The 15,363-nt window shown below is 36.0% G+C and overlaps 1 protein-coding gene across 1 annotated transcript in view; it reads left to right on the plus strand.

Moving 5' to 3' along the window:
* Window positions 1-15,363, plus strand: part of LOC140171177 (tyrosine-protein phosphatase non-receptor type 13-like) — a 71,468-nt gene that overhangs the window by 10,950 nt on the left and 45,155 nt on the right. The window contains 6 exon segments of the mRNA XM_072194374.1: window positions 23-143; window positions 1,623-2,354; window positions 3,379-3,617; window positions 4,119-4,193; window positions 5,498-5,672; window positions 8,870-9,032. Coding sequence (XP_072050475.1) covers window positions 23-143; window positions 1,623-2,354; window positions 3,379-3,617; window positions 4,119-4,193; window positions 5,498-5,672; window positions 8,870-9,032 — 1,505 coding nt within the window.

The following is a 15,363-nucleotide window of genomic DNA, read 5'->3' on the forward strand; positions in this document are numbered from 1 at the left end:
TTGATGTGTGCTTGTTTTTCAGTTGGATAAATTATTTGGTTCAGGTCCTGACACTAGTCACAATGACTATGATACAAACAGGAACCACAGTCTTCCAAATGGACAACACAGTAATGGGCCAGTTGAACATAGCCATAACTCAGGTAAAATTAATTTAACTTGGGTTAAAAGATTACCTGTCACAAATAGACAATACAAAAATGAGCCAGTAGAATGTATCATATAGCTATAACATGGGTAAAATAACTTTAACTTAAGTTAAAGGATTTACCAATCAAAGTCTTTCAAATGGATATAAGGATGGGCCAGTAGAACTCTGGTTAAATAATTCAGTCTTATACCTAACTGGGTAAATAAATTTAACTTGGATTAAGATTTAGCAGTTACAAACTTTGAAAGAGACAACACATAGCTTAATGCAGGTGAAATAGCTATAACTTGGTTTAGAAATTGACAATAAATCGGGTAAACCAATTATGGATTAGATCTCATAATAGCATGGCTGAAAATGACTCTTAACAATCACAGTGGACAGCATAGTAATGAGCTTGTAAAATATTATATAGGCATAATGCTGAAACAATTGTAACTCAGGTTGAGAGGTTTAGCAATCAAAATATGAACAACACACAAGGGCCGATCGCCGTTGACACTGTGCAGTCTTGTTCCTGTTCACCGAACCAGAAATTGCCCATCATGCAACGCTAGTTCAGCGAATAATAGTCGCGTCCATTTAGTTCCTCGTGGTGGCGTCATCCCGCTCGGGAATGATACAAAATACAGGTTGTTCTGTCTAGGTATGAGACTACCAGGCCAGTTTGTGTTTCTAAATTTTATTTTACAGTCAAATAAATTAATTGCAAAAAACCCGAGTTAAATCGACCTAAAAATAAGGCATATTTTTTACACAAAAAATGGATATTTTGACTGTTTTCAAACAAGAAATTTAGATTTATACCAATAATAATCCAAACTTTTTATTTCAATACCATGAACATTGACTGTCGTGCTCATTAAAACTAGAAACACATTTGGTCGGAAATGAAATGAAAGTAGTGAATTTGAACGATATTTGTGGGCAGATTATGCACAGAATTTTGGCATTAAAACATTAAAAACATGTCTGCTTGTTCGTTGCTTGCGCGATTCTTAAGGAAGGAACGTGTATGTTTTATATAGTAAAAGAAACAAAAATTATATTCCGTGATTTGATACTTTTTTAAGAGAACAAAATTAATATAATATAGAAATCATGCAAGAAATGATCACGCTAATGTCTCAATATTAAAATGCCATGATGCGTGTACGCCTATGACTGTAGATATAGCGAGGAATTGGGGAATAATCAATAACTAACGGGACAGTTGTTGAAGGATGCATAGTGAAAATTATTCAATAACTTGGATAGAGGGCAGTGCGAACAAGATTCCCAGATCGGTCGTCGTGAACAGAGTAATGGGTCAATAGAACATATCTATAAAGGAGAAGTCAGGTAAAACAATGATAACTCAGGTTATCATGGCAATCATAGTTGTCCAAAAACCACTCTTCAGTATTTAGGTAAACTCTGACATTATGAAATTAAAACATTGACACATCACAATACTGTTTGTTCATAACAGGTCGAATCAGTCCAGGAAAGCGTCAGCTACGAAATGGACATGATTCCTATTCACAAAAGCGCCCTCGATCAAACAGGAGCCGACATGACAGAGACAACTACTATGCAGATACAGACAGCAGATCTCGGTCACGTAGCGGAAATCGCAACTCAACCAACTCAACTCAACGTACCTTCAAACACCTCAGCAGCAGTGACATTGAATCACAAGATAGCTATGAAAATGAGCGGAAAAGTCGCCATCATTCACATCATCAGTCAAATGGAACAGTGGACCAGCCCGATGCCAGATCTTATCACATGTCAGATATATTTTCTCCTGCTGGTGTATCCCACAAGACAACAGTGCATCCATCAATGGACAATGCAAGTCAAAGGTCACGTTCCCCACACACGTCTAGTAGACCTCCCCCTGGACCTAACTCGAGACGATCAAGATCGCCCCCATCTGGGGATAGTAGGCGATCAAGAGCTAGTATGGTTTATGAAAGATTAAGAGAAAGAAGGGAAAGGTTAAGTCTGCTGAGGGAACAGATGGGACTGCGCAACCCACAGGACAGGCATCCAGTCAGATCTAGATCACTGCCAAGCTTCAGTGACAGTGAAACATTCAGTGATGATGGAAGTGATTATGGTAGACGTGCAGGGTCAGATGATTATGGTAGACGTCCAAGGTCAGATGACAGGTACCGATCAGCCAAATCTCTTAACTCTGCAAGTTCAGCCCAAGAAGGTGAGCCCAAAAGAAACAAAAAGAAAGTGTGTTCTTTTATTGCTGGTGGTAATAAGTACACTACTCAAAATATTTAAAGGATCAGAAATTGACAATCCTGAATTTCCTGCTTTCTTTTCTATTCGCATGTTACTGACCAAAGTGTTTTTTGCTTTCATGGGACTTCAGTACTGGGTAATGCGTGTGTTCTGTAGCCTAAATATTACTGAATGGAATTACACTCATCTGATTTATAATGTTACTGCTGTTTTGAAAAAATTCTAATAAAAATGTCTGATCCTTTAAATATTTTGAGTAGTGTAAATTAAAACCCTTTCATGTGCAGTCAGTGCAGATGGTCAACTATCTTTTGATTCTGTTCATTTGAAGTAGGCCAAATATGGAAACAACTTGGAAATTGCAGCGGTTTTTGATATTGCAAATAACACGGTACCAAATCTATATTAATTAGAACCACCTTTGGCTTTGGGTCCAGATGCGACCTGCTGTGGGTCCAGATGCGACCTGCTGGTGATTTTGTGCTGCCTTGGAGTTTGTCTAGAAAAAAGAATTTCAAAAAAGTCATTCTCTTGACTAGAAAATTAAGGTTCTTCGACACAACTGCCCTCAGTTATTGTAGTACTCTGCAAAATCAGATTTTTTAAAGGTACATTCAGACATTATCACTAGATACTTGAGTCTGTACATGCTATAATATGGAATCTTATCAAGAATAGTTTTTCCATTGAGGTGATAAGGTTTTCCACCTCTGTATCAATTAATATTTACTTCAATAAGAGAAACTGTTATTTAAAATCTTGATTCTTTGGAATATGATTTTATTAAATCTTAATTTTCCATTGTCGAATGTAATAGTAATAATGAGAAATTCAAGCATGTACAAATAATAACATCCAAACATTAGCATCATCAGGTGTAAACTAAATGTGAAGAATGAACAAGTTTGTACTTGTTGTCATCAAGGATTTAAATTAAAGCCATGTCTGGAAAAATATTGTAACCTAATCTTGTGATCTATTTGCAGGGAGCTACTATCCTGATCAATTCCCATCTCGCTATGCCTCAGCGGGAACCCTCCCTCAAGATGATGATGATGATGATGATGAGGAGTACCATGGCAATGAGAGGCCGGATCTCCAACCCAATCCTCCTGTTGTCTTCCCTGGTGATATCATACCAAGTAGACAGATGGGTGTTGCTAGGCAGCCTGGTAGGCAACAGAATGGGACTATGCCAAATAACAAGAAACCAAAGAAATTAAAGGTAAAGGAGTAGCTATAGTGGGTCTCATCTCAAGTTCAAAATAATGCCATGTTGGTTTCTGCAGTGACAGATTAGAATCGGTGTGTTTACATGATAGTGTCACCATCGTATGGACAAATCGCCCTTCTATGTGTATTAGGTTAGTGCGTGTGATTTGAATCTGCCACTGCAAATCCAACATGGCATTAGTCTCAACTTGAGATGAGACAGACTATTCAGTCTGTTTTTTTTCCTCCATGCATTCTAAGAAGTCAACTGTCAGTAACTGGGAACAGCACTGTAGTTATCAGAATTGTTATACACATTAATTCAATGAAAGCTGTAAAATACAATTCATGATGTCAGTCAATTCTTATTGTATATGTAGTAGCACAATATTAAATAATCTGCGCAAATTGAATTTGTGATATTTAGCTCACAAACATGTAAAGAAATAGATAAATATTTAATTGTGCTCAGCACTGTAAGTACCAAGTTACTATACAAACTGTTTTTTTACAGAAATTCTTTGGGCCAGAATTTGTAGTTATGAGCAGCGAACCAAATGATACAATAGATGTGCAGCCATCATTTTTGGTAAGTGAAATATTCTTATCTAACTTGAATGACTAAGCCACAACCTTATCAGGACTATGTTATATAGCTCTTTTTCAAATAGTCAGATTCAGTTAGAATCTGAATACATGTCATACTCGATCATCCAAAAAATTATGTTGAAAATGTTTTGAGTCTTAAAAATCGGTGATTAGTTGTTTGGTTATCAAAACTTCCTTCACCCAATGGAATTTGGGGAGCTGCACAGTTAATTGGTGGATGTTACAATCTAAGTGCGGATAGGTTTGGGCTAGGTTCCGCCACAACCTAGTTGATGCAATCTGATTGTTATGATGCACCATGATGGCAGCGAAATTACAGCAAGTGAGTCCCCCAAGATCTGGAAAAAGGCGCTATATAAATACGAAATTTATTTATTTACTTTGATAGTTGTAATAAATACTAGGTGTTGTTATAGTTCATATGGAATTGAAACCTGAAAGCAACGATTCCAAATAAGACATGTAACAACAGTCTAATTTGAAATATTTATTGTAATAAATCACACGATCAAACATGTAAAATAACAAATTATAATATTCTCAATCTACAACTGAAATATCTTGTACTTTTTTCAACTTACAGAAAAAATGTTATTAATTTAGCTCATTTCATCAATACAGTACTTGTCAATGTCGCCCAGCTTGAATGATATACTGGCATACCTTAAGGGGTAAATCTAGCATGCTCTTTTTATTGTGTGGTTCAATAGATATTTATGAAAAAAACTATGCCTCCCAAATTTCAGTTGATTCTGACATTGAATTTACACACAAACATGGTATAATAGTCCTAGCTGAGATGAGGTATATTCGTCTCAGGTCCTATAGATTTCTGATGGTCAGTGGCGTAATTGGGGGGAAGAGGGTGGGGAAACGTGCCCGGGCGCTACCACTATGGGGGCGCCAAATCAGTCTCACTTAAAATATTGAACCTACCATTTGTTAGTAAGATTAAAAAGAATGCAAATGACAAAACTGCATGATTTCTTATTTTAAAATAAATGTTGACATTTATATAGCGCCTTTCACGTGTATCAAAACGCTTAATATCATAATGCCGATGCCATTCCCACACCCCCGCGTCTTATGATATTCTCGGGTGGGGGGTAAGGGGTAGGGCGCCAATTTTGTTTCTTGCCCCAGGCGCTACCAACCCTAGTTACGACACTGCTGATAGTATAAAAATTTCAACTTTTTGGTTTTTGGAGTAAGTCAGGGGATGAGGCTGTGGATCACAAAGTACCCCTTTAATGTGATAATCATCTTCTTCCTTTTCATTGACAGTGCAAGGCAGGCAAGATTCCCCCAGACCGTAAACAGATCACTGTGGTCCTGCTGAATGGACGTCGATTAGATCTCATGTGTGATCTGGGCACTCTGGGTAATGAGATGTATGACATGGTTGTGGCACACATTAGAGTACAGGATAAATACTTCTTTGGATTGGCTTACATTAAAGGTAGGTATGATAATATCTCAAGAGTTTACATGCAAATGCCAATAAACACCATTTTCAAACTTTTTGTGTTAAGGCCTCTCACACAATGGTGTAGCCAGGGAGGAAAGGGGAACAGCTGCCCCCTGTGAGAAATCTTGCCCCCCCAACTCCTCTCCTCGTGGGATGCTAGCCGCCCTAATATGTAAGATGCTGGCCTGTAATTGACACCCTACTTTAGAATTTCAATGTATATTTTTGAAACTATGATCAAACACAGTGCTTAATTTCTTATTATGTACTATATATTTGACAAGTCATATTTGCCTATATCTGAAATCGAGAAAAATTGATACATCTGGGTTTTTTTTGTATCTGTACAGAATGTGCGTATTACCTAACTAGCTAACGGGATCATTCAGCTTTACATTTATTTGTGAGATTGTAGCCAGCAGTATACGAGTACCGGGCAGTAATTAAAAAAAAAATGAGACTATAATACAGAAAAATTGATTGTTAATTCTTGGAATTGTAATAACTTAAACATTAATTGTTTGATAATTTATTGATCAAAACATGTGATTGAATTTTCACTAATTTAGTTCTATATGGTCATTTTCACGGTAAAGGGTGTAACTTTGGATTTTTAACATTTTAATCCGTAGTGTTCTAATAAAGCCACAGAATTCCATAATTTTTGGCCACTTAAGTCATCTAGTTAGCAGCTACCTTGGGTAGCATAATCAGCTTTGGGAGTTACTGCGTTCAGTTTTAGCAGGCTTAAATGTACTTAATATTGCCATTTTGAAAAACTATAAAAAACAGTAACATTTTTGTAAAACCCTGTGTTTTCTTCAGTTAGTTCATGGATAATTTTTCTTATCCTGAAAGTACAGTCATATGTTCAGTAAACACTGCCACATTAGATTTAATTGTGAACGGCCCTGTATTTTTGAGAACCGGACTTGATATTTGTCGTTCGAGGCTTCATTTTCCGTTAACAATTGTTAACAAACTTTGTGGGTGTAGCTTTGGTTCATAATTCTTGGTTATTTCTTCACTTCTTCTTGATTTATAACAGTTGTTATCTTAACTTGAAATGGGTAACAAAAATTAGCCGATTTGCAAGCTTTTAAAATTTTTATAAAATCTTGACTTCAAATAGCTGTTTTTCCGTTAACTTTTTTGAAGCCTCCGAAACAAACTGTTCAGCAAGCTTGTGCAAATATAAATAAAAGAGCTCATCCAATCTATTTATTTAAATGTAGCAAAGTAGATCCTCAAGTCACATGTTTTTAAATCGTGGAGATATATATCACCGTTTGAAAATGGGACCCAATACAAACTTTCCGTTAACAATTGAAGCCTCCGAAACAAATGAAGCCTCCAAACAACAGTAAACTTAATTATCATCTATGCATATCTAAATTGGTGTGTTTCATACTGATATCTGCATTGTAATTATTACTTGATATGTGCAGAATGTCATAAATTTAAAAAAAATTGACATTATGGTTAATGTTTGAAAAATATACTGATAACTTAAAAAGCCTGTTTCGGAGGCTTCACATGCAAAAAACACCATACTTAACAAATGGGTGAAAAAATTAATGTGTGATAAATCTACAATATCTGCCGCATAGAATCATTGATTCAATACACACAAGAAAATAACAGCTTAGATGATCCCAACACTGTTGTTTTCAAAAAAACTACTTCTGCAATGTTTAACAATTGTTAACATGAAGCCTACGAAACAAAAAAATGACTTGCTGTGATAATTTAATTTTGTCACAACTGAAATTCAATACTTAGAAGCAAAGCATGAAAATTGGTAATTGTGATATTTTTTACCTATTTTTTTATGTCAACTTGTAGTAGTTAGCTAAATATTTTACTTTTATGATCACCTGTGTTGTTAACTGAAGCCTCCGAAACATAAATCGCTTGAATTGCCAATTCTAAAAAATAACTCCAATTTCTGTGAAACTTGGCTGGGAGGTTCCTTTCATCAAGTAGTATTTGTACATGAAGTTAGACATTCAAATTATTTTAGGAACCCAATTAAAACTTAAAAAATATGGTTAAGGTTTGGAAATTTCCATTGTAAATGACACTTGATGTTAAAAATTTTCAAAACTGCAATTACAAACATAGCAAAACATGGTATAAAATTTAACTTATATCTGTTGACTTACTTTGGAATGGAATTTCACATGTATTCCAGCTTTCATGTCAAAATTTTTTCTGAGGTTATGTAAAATACATTTTTTCTTAGATTTTAACCAAAATATTATGCAAATGTCAAATTTTTTATTAGAAATCCAAAGGTTTAAGCCTTGAAACATTATTTTACTTGAATTTAAGTTGCTTCTATGCATGATTTCAGTAAACAGAAACATATTTAAGTGGTTTGAAATTTTGACCCTAAAAATCAAAAGTTACACCCTTTACCGTGAAAATGACCATATCCATATATTGGAATTTGAGTGGGTGATAGTAAACATATGATGGTGGGTGGTAGCAGTGAGTGCTGTGTACCACTGCCTACTGCATACCTGGTGAGAGGAGACGAGGCTATAACTATCTATGAATTTAGGGTGGAGGTATCAGTACACAATGTGTACTACACATTGGACTTTCCAACTCAAGCTATATGACACACATTCCATAAATTTCAACAGCTCTTGTTGAAGACAATCCAAATATTCCATGTTGGACATTCTCTGTTTTATATCACAAGAAAAATATTAAAGTATGCACTGTTTATTTTATGACCGGGAGAGCATGTTAGGGTACTTGCCTGTGGTGCATGAGGTTGTGGGTTCAATCCCAGGCGGTAGAGATTTGCTGCTGGCGTATTGACTTCGGGAAAAAGAAATTAAATGGCAATATCTGTAAATTCAAACTTCTGCTCTTTCCAGGTATATTTGGGTAACTGAACCATGATAGTTCTCTGTCCTTCGGAGGGGATGTTAAGCCGTCGGTTCTGTGTACAGTGAGCCATGCCTATAACAATCTTAAGTACAGATAGACATTGACATGCACTATTGCAGGGAGGATGTGAACTGATTCTGATTTTCAATACACGCTGTTGAGGTTGAGTTCACAAGCTTCACAATTGGGGTATTTTTATTTGTTGTTGTTGATCTACAATCTCTTTCTTGTTCAAGAATATGCTGCATTAATTTTGTAATTCTTTTTGCCTATTTTCAATTTAGATGGAGAATATCTGTTTTTGGATCCTGATCAGAAATTGTACAAAGTAGGACCAGAGTCATGGAAGGAAGAGGCCAAGAAGGGGTCAAAGAAGGTCAATTCCAGAGAAAATTTTACCTTGTTTTTCCGGGTCAAATTTTATGTTGAAAATACTTCATTGTTAAGGTAAGTTGGTACAATTTAGAGAGATTGAAAAAAAGAAGGGAGAGCAAATGAATATGTACAATGGAAGACACTCAAATAAAATTCATGTACACAAGGATAACATTTGATTTGGTCCTCAATCAGTATTAGTGGTCTACTGACACCAATAGCATTTCAGTACAAATAGAGGTAACCATATTTCACAAGTGCACCATAAAAAAATATACAACTTAAATTATATATTAGGGTAGCTTGCACTATATATTTCTTCATTTCATATTTTAGGTACTGTTTCACAAATGATGAACATGATTAATATGATTATTGACTTGTTCCATTATTAAGTACCTAACAAACCAATTGTCACTGCCTTTGAGCAGTATAATTAGATGTGAAGTGGCCATGGGTAACGATTGAAAGACAAATCGAAGCCTCGAGGTGTGTAATAGTTATTGATAGCTTTTCCCCATTGTATGGAAACAGTTGCAGCTTGATTGAGAGAGCAATCAGTGTCAGCAGATAGGACCAAACAATATGTTATGCCTTTTAGTAGTATAGAGGCTATACTTTGGTTCAAAATGGGTTCACTTTAAGTTTGGTAGTGACATCAATGCTTTGCTGCGGTTGCGCTGCAAGCATCTATCGACAAACCACCAATGTACATATACCATTAACTTAACATGTATAATGATTCAACACTGCAAGAAGTGAAATCTGCCCCTACATCACTCCAGAACTTGATATGTCAAATCAAAGTTTAGTTTGCATATTCATGAAATAAGTTCTATTGCAGTACACTAGCAATGTTTGTGAAAATTTTAACATTGTACGAGTCTGCAACTGCAAGTTTTGTATCACCCTCATAGAGTGCAATACTCAATGGACATTTCACTGCCCTAGTGATACATCCCAGGTATATACCAGATGCAGAGTAATGAAAGATTCCTGCATCTTTGGTCTCAACAGCATTGCCAACTAATATCTCATCATCTTGGGTAAAGCACACCCCGGAGGGTACCCATTTGTGTAGGATTTGTGGAGGAGAGAGGTCAAATACAAATTCACCTGTATTATCTAGTAGTGATACGGACTTGTAATCACTAACAAGAATGTGGTTGTGAGAATTGACGGCGATAAAATGTGGCTGCTTATCTGTGTCAATGCTACTCAGATGCTGTACTTTATGTTGGGTTGTAGGGTCATGGGTCATGGTGCAGATGTAGCCTTGCTGTAAGTCTCCCACCAACAGGTGACCGTAATTGTCAAGGGCTAGACTTCCCAATCTGGTGTCCTCCTTATCTGATGGTTTGTTATTAGGTGACATAGCTGGGAATTGATACTGATACCTCCCCTGTGAGTTATACACTTTGACATACTGACTGTTGTCAGCTACTATAAAGTGTCCCTGTGTGCTCATAGCTATGCTACTCGGCAGCATGTTGGAACGGAATACCCGACCTAAAGTAACAGTGAATTCTGCTTGTAAAGACCCATCATTCTTGAAGAATCGTATTAGAGACTTGTCCATATCTGTCACAGCTATTTGTCCATCGCAATCTACTGCTAGACCTACTGAAGACTTAGCGTTACCCTTCCCAAACTGCTGTGTAGGAGACCAAGTACCATTTTCTACTGCACTGTAACCAAGAGCTAAACTCCCTTGTGTAAATTGAAATGAAGATATCTTGTCAACTTTCATGTTACAAAGTCTTCTATCAGTTAATGATGCTTTTGGCATGCGTACTTGTGATACAAGCATTGCTGAGTAAGCCACTTGTCTGTTCTCTTCTGTCTCTGCCTGTAATAAGTAAAATGGAAAGTATTTTAATATATTATCTTATTTAGCTGCTTTTTACACCCTTCACCATTTTAGTATAGAAATAGATGATATCCATTATGGATTATACATCCCTATGGAAGACATTAATCTTCCACACAGGGAGTGTAGATTTCAAATGGAGTGACCCATTGAAGTAACCCCAGTTGAAATTCACACTCACTGTGTGGAAGATTAAGATTATGTCTTCCATAGGGGGTGTATAGATTTCAACTGGAATAGCCCAATAGGCTATTTCATTTGAACTCCGCACATTCCCTATAGAAGACATAACCTTAACCCTAACACGCCTGAGTACTACAAAATACTACTTGATATATGCGCTGTTCGTGCGTGCATCCCTCATGGTGTGATGACGCAATCGCCCTAAGTGATATATTGGCACGGTTTCGCTGGCCAGCGAAGCCCAAGACCCGTGGCAAAGTGTCGCCAAGCCAGTGGTTGGCATGCGAGGGTCTCGGTTTGAACCCCACCCGAGCAAACAACTTCTTTCTTTGTTTTTTCTCTCTTTATTCCTTCCTTCTTTCCCTTCCCGTCGCCAAAAAGCCCCTGGCGGGTTAGGGTTAATATTTCACACAGGGGTGGACTTCAGTTTGAAATACATACTCCTTGCTAAAGTTTAAATCCTCCATAGAAAGTGTGTGGATTTCAAATGAATTTTAAAAAAAGTCTGACTGACTGTAGATCATCAGATTGAGTGAAGAATTTGTCAGAGAAATTTCGTAAACAGCTAACCACAAATACTTAAGTAGGGTTCCAAGTTAAGTGTCGGATAAGTGCCATTAAGACCATAAGGCCTATGACATATAGGCCCAAACACTGTGTCGGACATAAGTTCTTGAACATGGCTAAGGTTCTAAGTCAGCAAAAACAGCTAAATCCAGCGATGCGGAGGTCTTCATCAGTGCTCATATTATACAGTTCATTTTGAAATACATGACTGAAGGAAACAAAAAACTATAACACATGTCGCAAAATAGCTAGAGAATGTGAATATTTTTAAATTCGGTATTCTCTATAGAAATATTTTTGCCGATTCGTAAATAAATTCATCAGGATTGTCCATAATACATTATTTACAAAAGTTCTGGTGTACAAATCCAAATGTATTTCGTTATGAAGATGTTAAAACATACCTCAATGACGTTTCGTACTACATCGTAGTACTTTCTCAAATTGTCTGATCAACTCTCACACTCGAGAGTCTCACTTTCAACCGAGACAAGAGCAACCACTTCCTACCCCACATTTACGACCAATTACTCCACTCCAAAACGCCACCGACGTCAAGTTCCAACAGGAAACAGACTACAAGTGTGAGAGTTGATCAGTCAATTTGAGAAAGTACTACGATGTAGTACGAAACGTCATTGAGGTATGTTTAACATCTTTATACCGAAATACTTTTGGATTTGTACAACAGAACTTTTATAAATAATTTTTGCCGATTGTTGAATAAACACATATAAGGAGGAGTTACCATTGGTGCCCATTCCAAGACTTTCTCAATATGTTCTCTTTGCTCCTTTAGTTGTGATAGCTGGCTCTCTATTCGTCCTTTACTCTCCTTTTCATAGGCCTGTAATTCCTCTTCATCTTTAGCCAAATTGTCTTCCACCTGTTTCACAAATCTTGCTATCAAGGCATCAGCTTCCTCTCTCATAGTTTTCCTGATTCTCACCATGTTCTCTTCAAATCTGTGGGTAGAATGAAAATGATTAGTTGATAAATGTGACACATAAAATCATACCATAACTGTGACATACATGTACATTGCTATTTGAAACAGATGAAAATGTCTTCTTAGTATGTACTTAACGTTATAATAATTTTATTATGACACAATGAGGGTTATTAGGTATAAAATTGAGATTTTTTTTTTTTCAAAAAATTTGCCAAATTTACTGAAATAAGAGAATTGAAAGTTTCTGCATTATTTTACAGCATTTTGATATTAAATTCTAGAAACAAGGGTTCATTTAGTAGCCAAACGTAGAAAATGGGGATCATCGGGTACTACTTTTGAAAAAATGGGGTCAACGGGTATATGACTTCAGAAAAGGGAGCCTATTGACAGGCACATACCCATCACTTTAAAAGTTCAGTGCCTCACTCCCAACTCAAATAAAAGCCAGTTTAAGAAATCACTAACAAATTAAAGTATCGCAAGTTTATATGATCTTTATGTTCTTGCAATAATAAAGTTATTGTAAGCATTTGACATTGAATCTAGAATCTCCAAAAAACTCATGCAGGTTTACTTGAAAATAAAGAAAATTAGAAAGCAAACCTTTTCTTTGTATTCTTGGTATGGTCAATAGCAAAATGCACCTGTTCAACTTTCTGTTCATGAATTTGTAGCAGCTGTTGATAGCATTCTTCAGATACTTCCACGCTAGGTGGTGATTCTCCTTTAGATAAGGCAACATTTGCTCGTAAAATATCCCCAGCTACCAAAGCTCTCTGAATTGCAGTTTGAGCATACATTTTATTCATTTCTTTTTCAATTTGTCGATGGTCTTTCATCTTCACATCTTGTTGATTTTCCTCCTGTTTTGGGGATTTATTTACAACAGCAGCAGCATCAACAAGTTTTTCTTTTATTTGCTCAAAGTATGCATTCCAATCTTTCTGAACCTGTTCCAACTGTTTTGGTTTATTAGAATCTGGAGCTTTCTTGACTTCTGTTTGCACTTGTATATCCTTATCAAGTTTGATTTTAACTTGAAAGTGATCAGGTAATGCCCTTATTCCACCGAGTGGTATGAAAGTGATCTTGGAGCAGTATGGGCATTTGATGGAGCTGTTTAGGTTTGCTTGTGCCCAGCTCTTGATGCAATCTTTGCAGAAGGTATGGAGGCATGATAACGTCTTGAGTTTCTCCACCAGATGTAAGCACTTTGTGCAGAGGGTCAGACTAGTACAAGGAGATATTGAAGTCATCTTGTTTGACACTGAAAGAAGAATGCAAACAATATACCAAGATAAAATAAGATACTCTGGAAGTCTATGAAATAATGTTAAAGCTTCTCTTTCCATGGGTTATCATAATAAGAAAATAATTACTTTTTGTAGACTAAATTTAGTATATCAAATTTACAGATTCCTTTTTCAGAGATGCCAGTTTTCAAGAAATTTCCCAATTTCTGTTAATTTTGCTTAATTCACCCTGTACAAAGAAGTATAGGGAAGGGCCTATTTTCAGACAATTTGGCACCAATAGGCCTACTCCAAGATATTTTGATACTGACTGACATCTCTGTTTTTCTCTCTCTCCAATTTGTGAAAAATTAGTAAGTTCACCATAACCAAGTCATTTTGTTTATGCCTATATTGTATTTCATAACACTGGGTCAACATTATGTGAATGAAAATGACAAAATGTATAGCAATATATTCTGGGGATTGTATGAACCTAAAACTTATGAACCTAAAAATATATTACCTCTGTAGAATCTTCTTTAGTGTATGCCAGTTTTCTGTCTTTGCAAAAGATGTCTGAAGTGCCTCTGTTTCATGTGCTACAGTTATCCACAATGATCTCCATACAACGCTGCTCTTCTAATGAACCAGTGGATACTGTACACAATATGATACTGGGGGTATCGATTTTTGATTGACCTTTAACCCTTATATGGGGCTATAGCCAATTTTGTTTGTGTTAATCAATATATAAAAAGCTTCTGCTATATTACCATATTTACTTCGATCTTTATGTAACTGAGTAACCCAATATTTATTGATCAGTAATACTAGTCAATATATCATGAATAGCACATGAAGGTGGGGTCTTTACGAAGTTGAATCTATTATAATGAATGAATAATGATATTATAATGCATATTGAACCCATGGCTTTAAAGATTATACCTAACTTTAAAAAAAAATCTTATGACCATGATGATGGTGATGGGCATGATCCTGATGAGCACCATATTAGCTGGGTTACCAAACCCATGATCTGGTAGGCCAATTGGGCAACATTTGAAGATTATTCCTAGGACTTTTACTGTTTCTACCATCATAACCAATGGTGAAGAGAAAAGTTATGCAATATGATATTCATTAGTTATGTGTCCCATAGAGAGCAATGGTAAACACAGGGGTGTGAAATTTCAGCTTTTTTTATTGATAACATTTACACGTTTTCTTTTATTTTCAGCCCATATTTGATGTTTTTATCCTGCTTTTACGCTGTTTTCAGGTGTTTTTTTAGTAATTCTCAGCTTTTTTGGTCTGAGGCCTCTCACACCCCTGTAAACAGAAACATTATGTAACTTTTCACTTGATTTGACTGGTAATTTGAGCTGAAAACTTTTTGGCACTTTTTGGTGTTGATAAAAACACAAATGCACATGTAATGTATACCAAGTTTGAGCAAAAGTAAAAGGAGAAAAACATTATATAGATTTCAATCAGAATTATACAGTAATTTCAACATACTAAATTGGTAAATATTTAAGTTTTTATATTTAAAGGAAGGTGACCTGATATGTTTGGAAAATCAAATTCTTT

Source organism: Amphiura filiformis, chromosome 15, assembly GCF_039555335.1.
Source record: "Amphiura filiformis chromosome 15, Afil_fr2py, whole genome shotgun sequence".
NCBI classification, from domain to species: Eukaryota; Metazoa; Echinodermata; class Ophiuroidea; order Amphilepidida; family Amphiuridae; genus Amphiura; species Amphiura filiformis.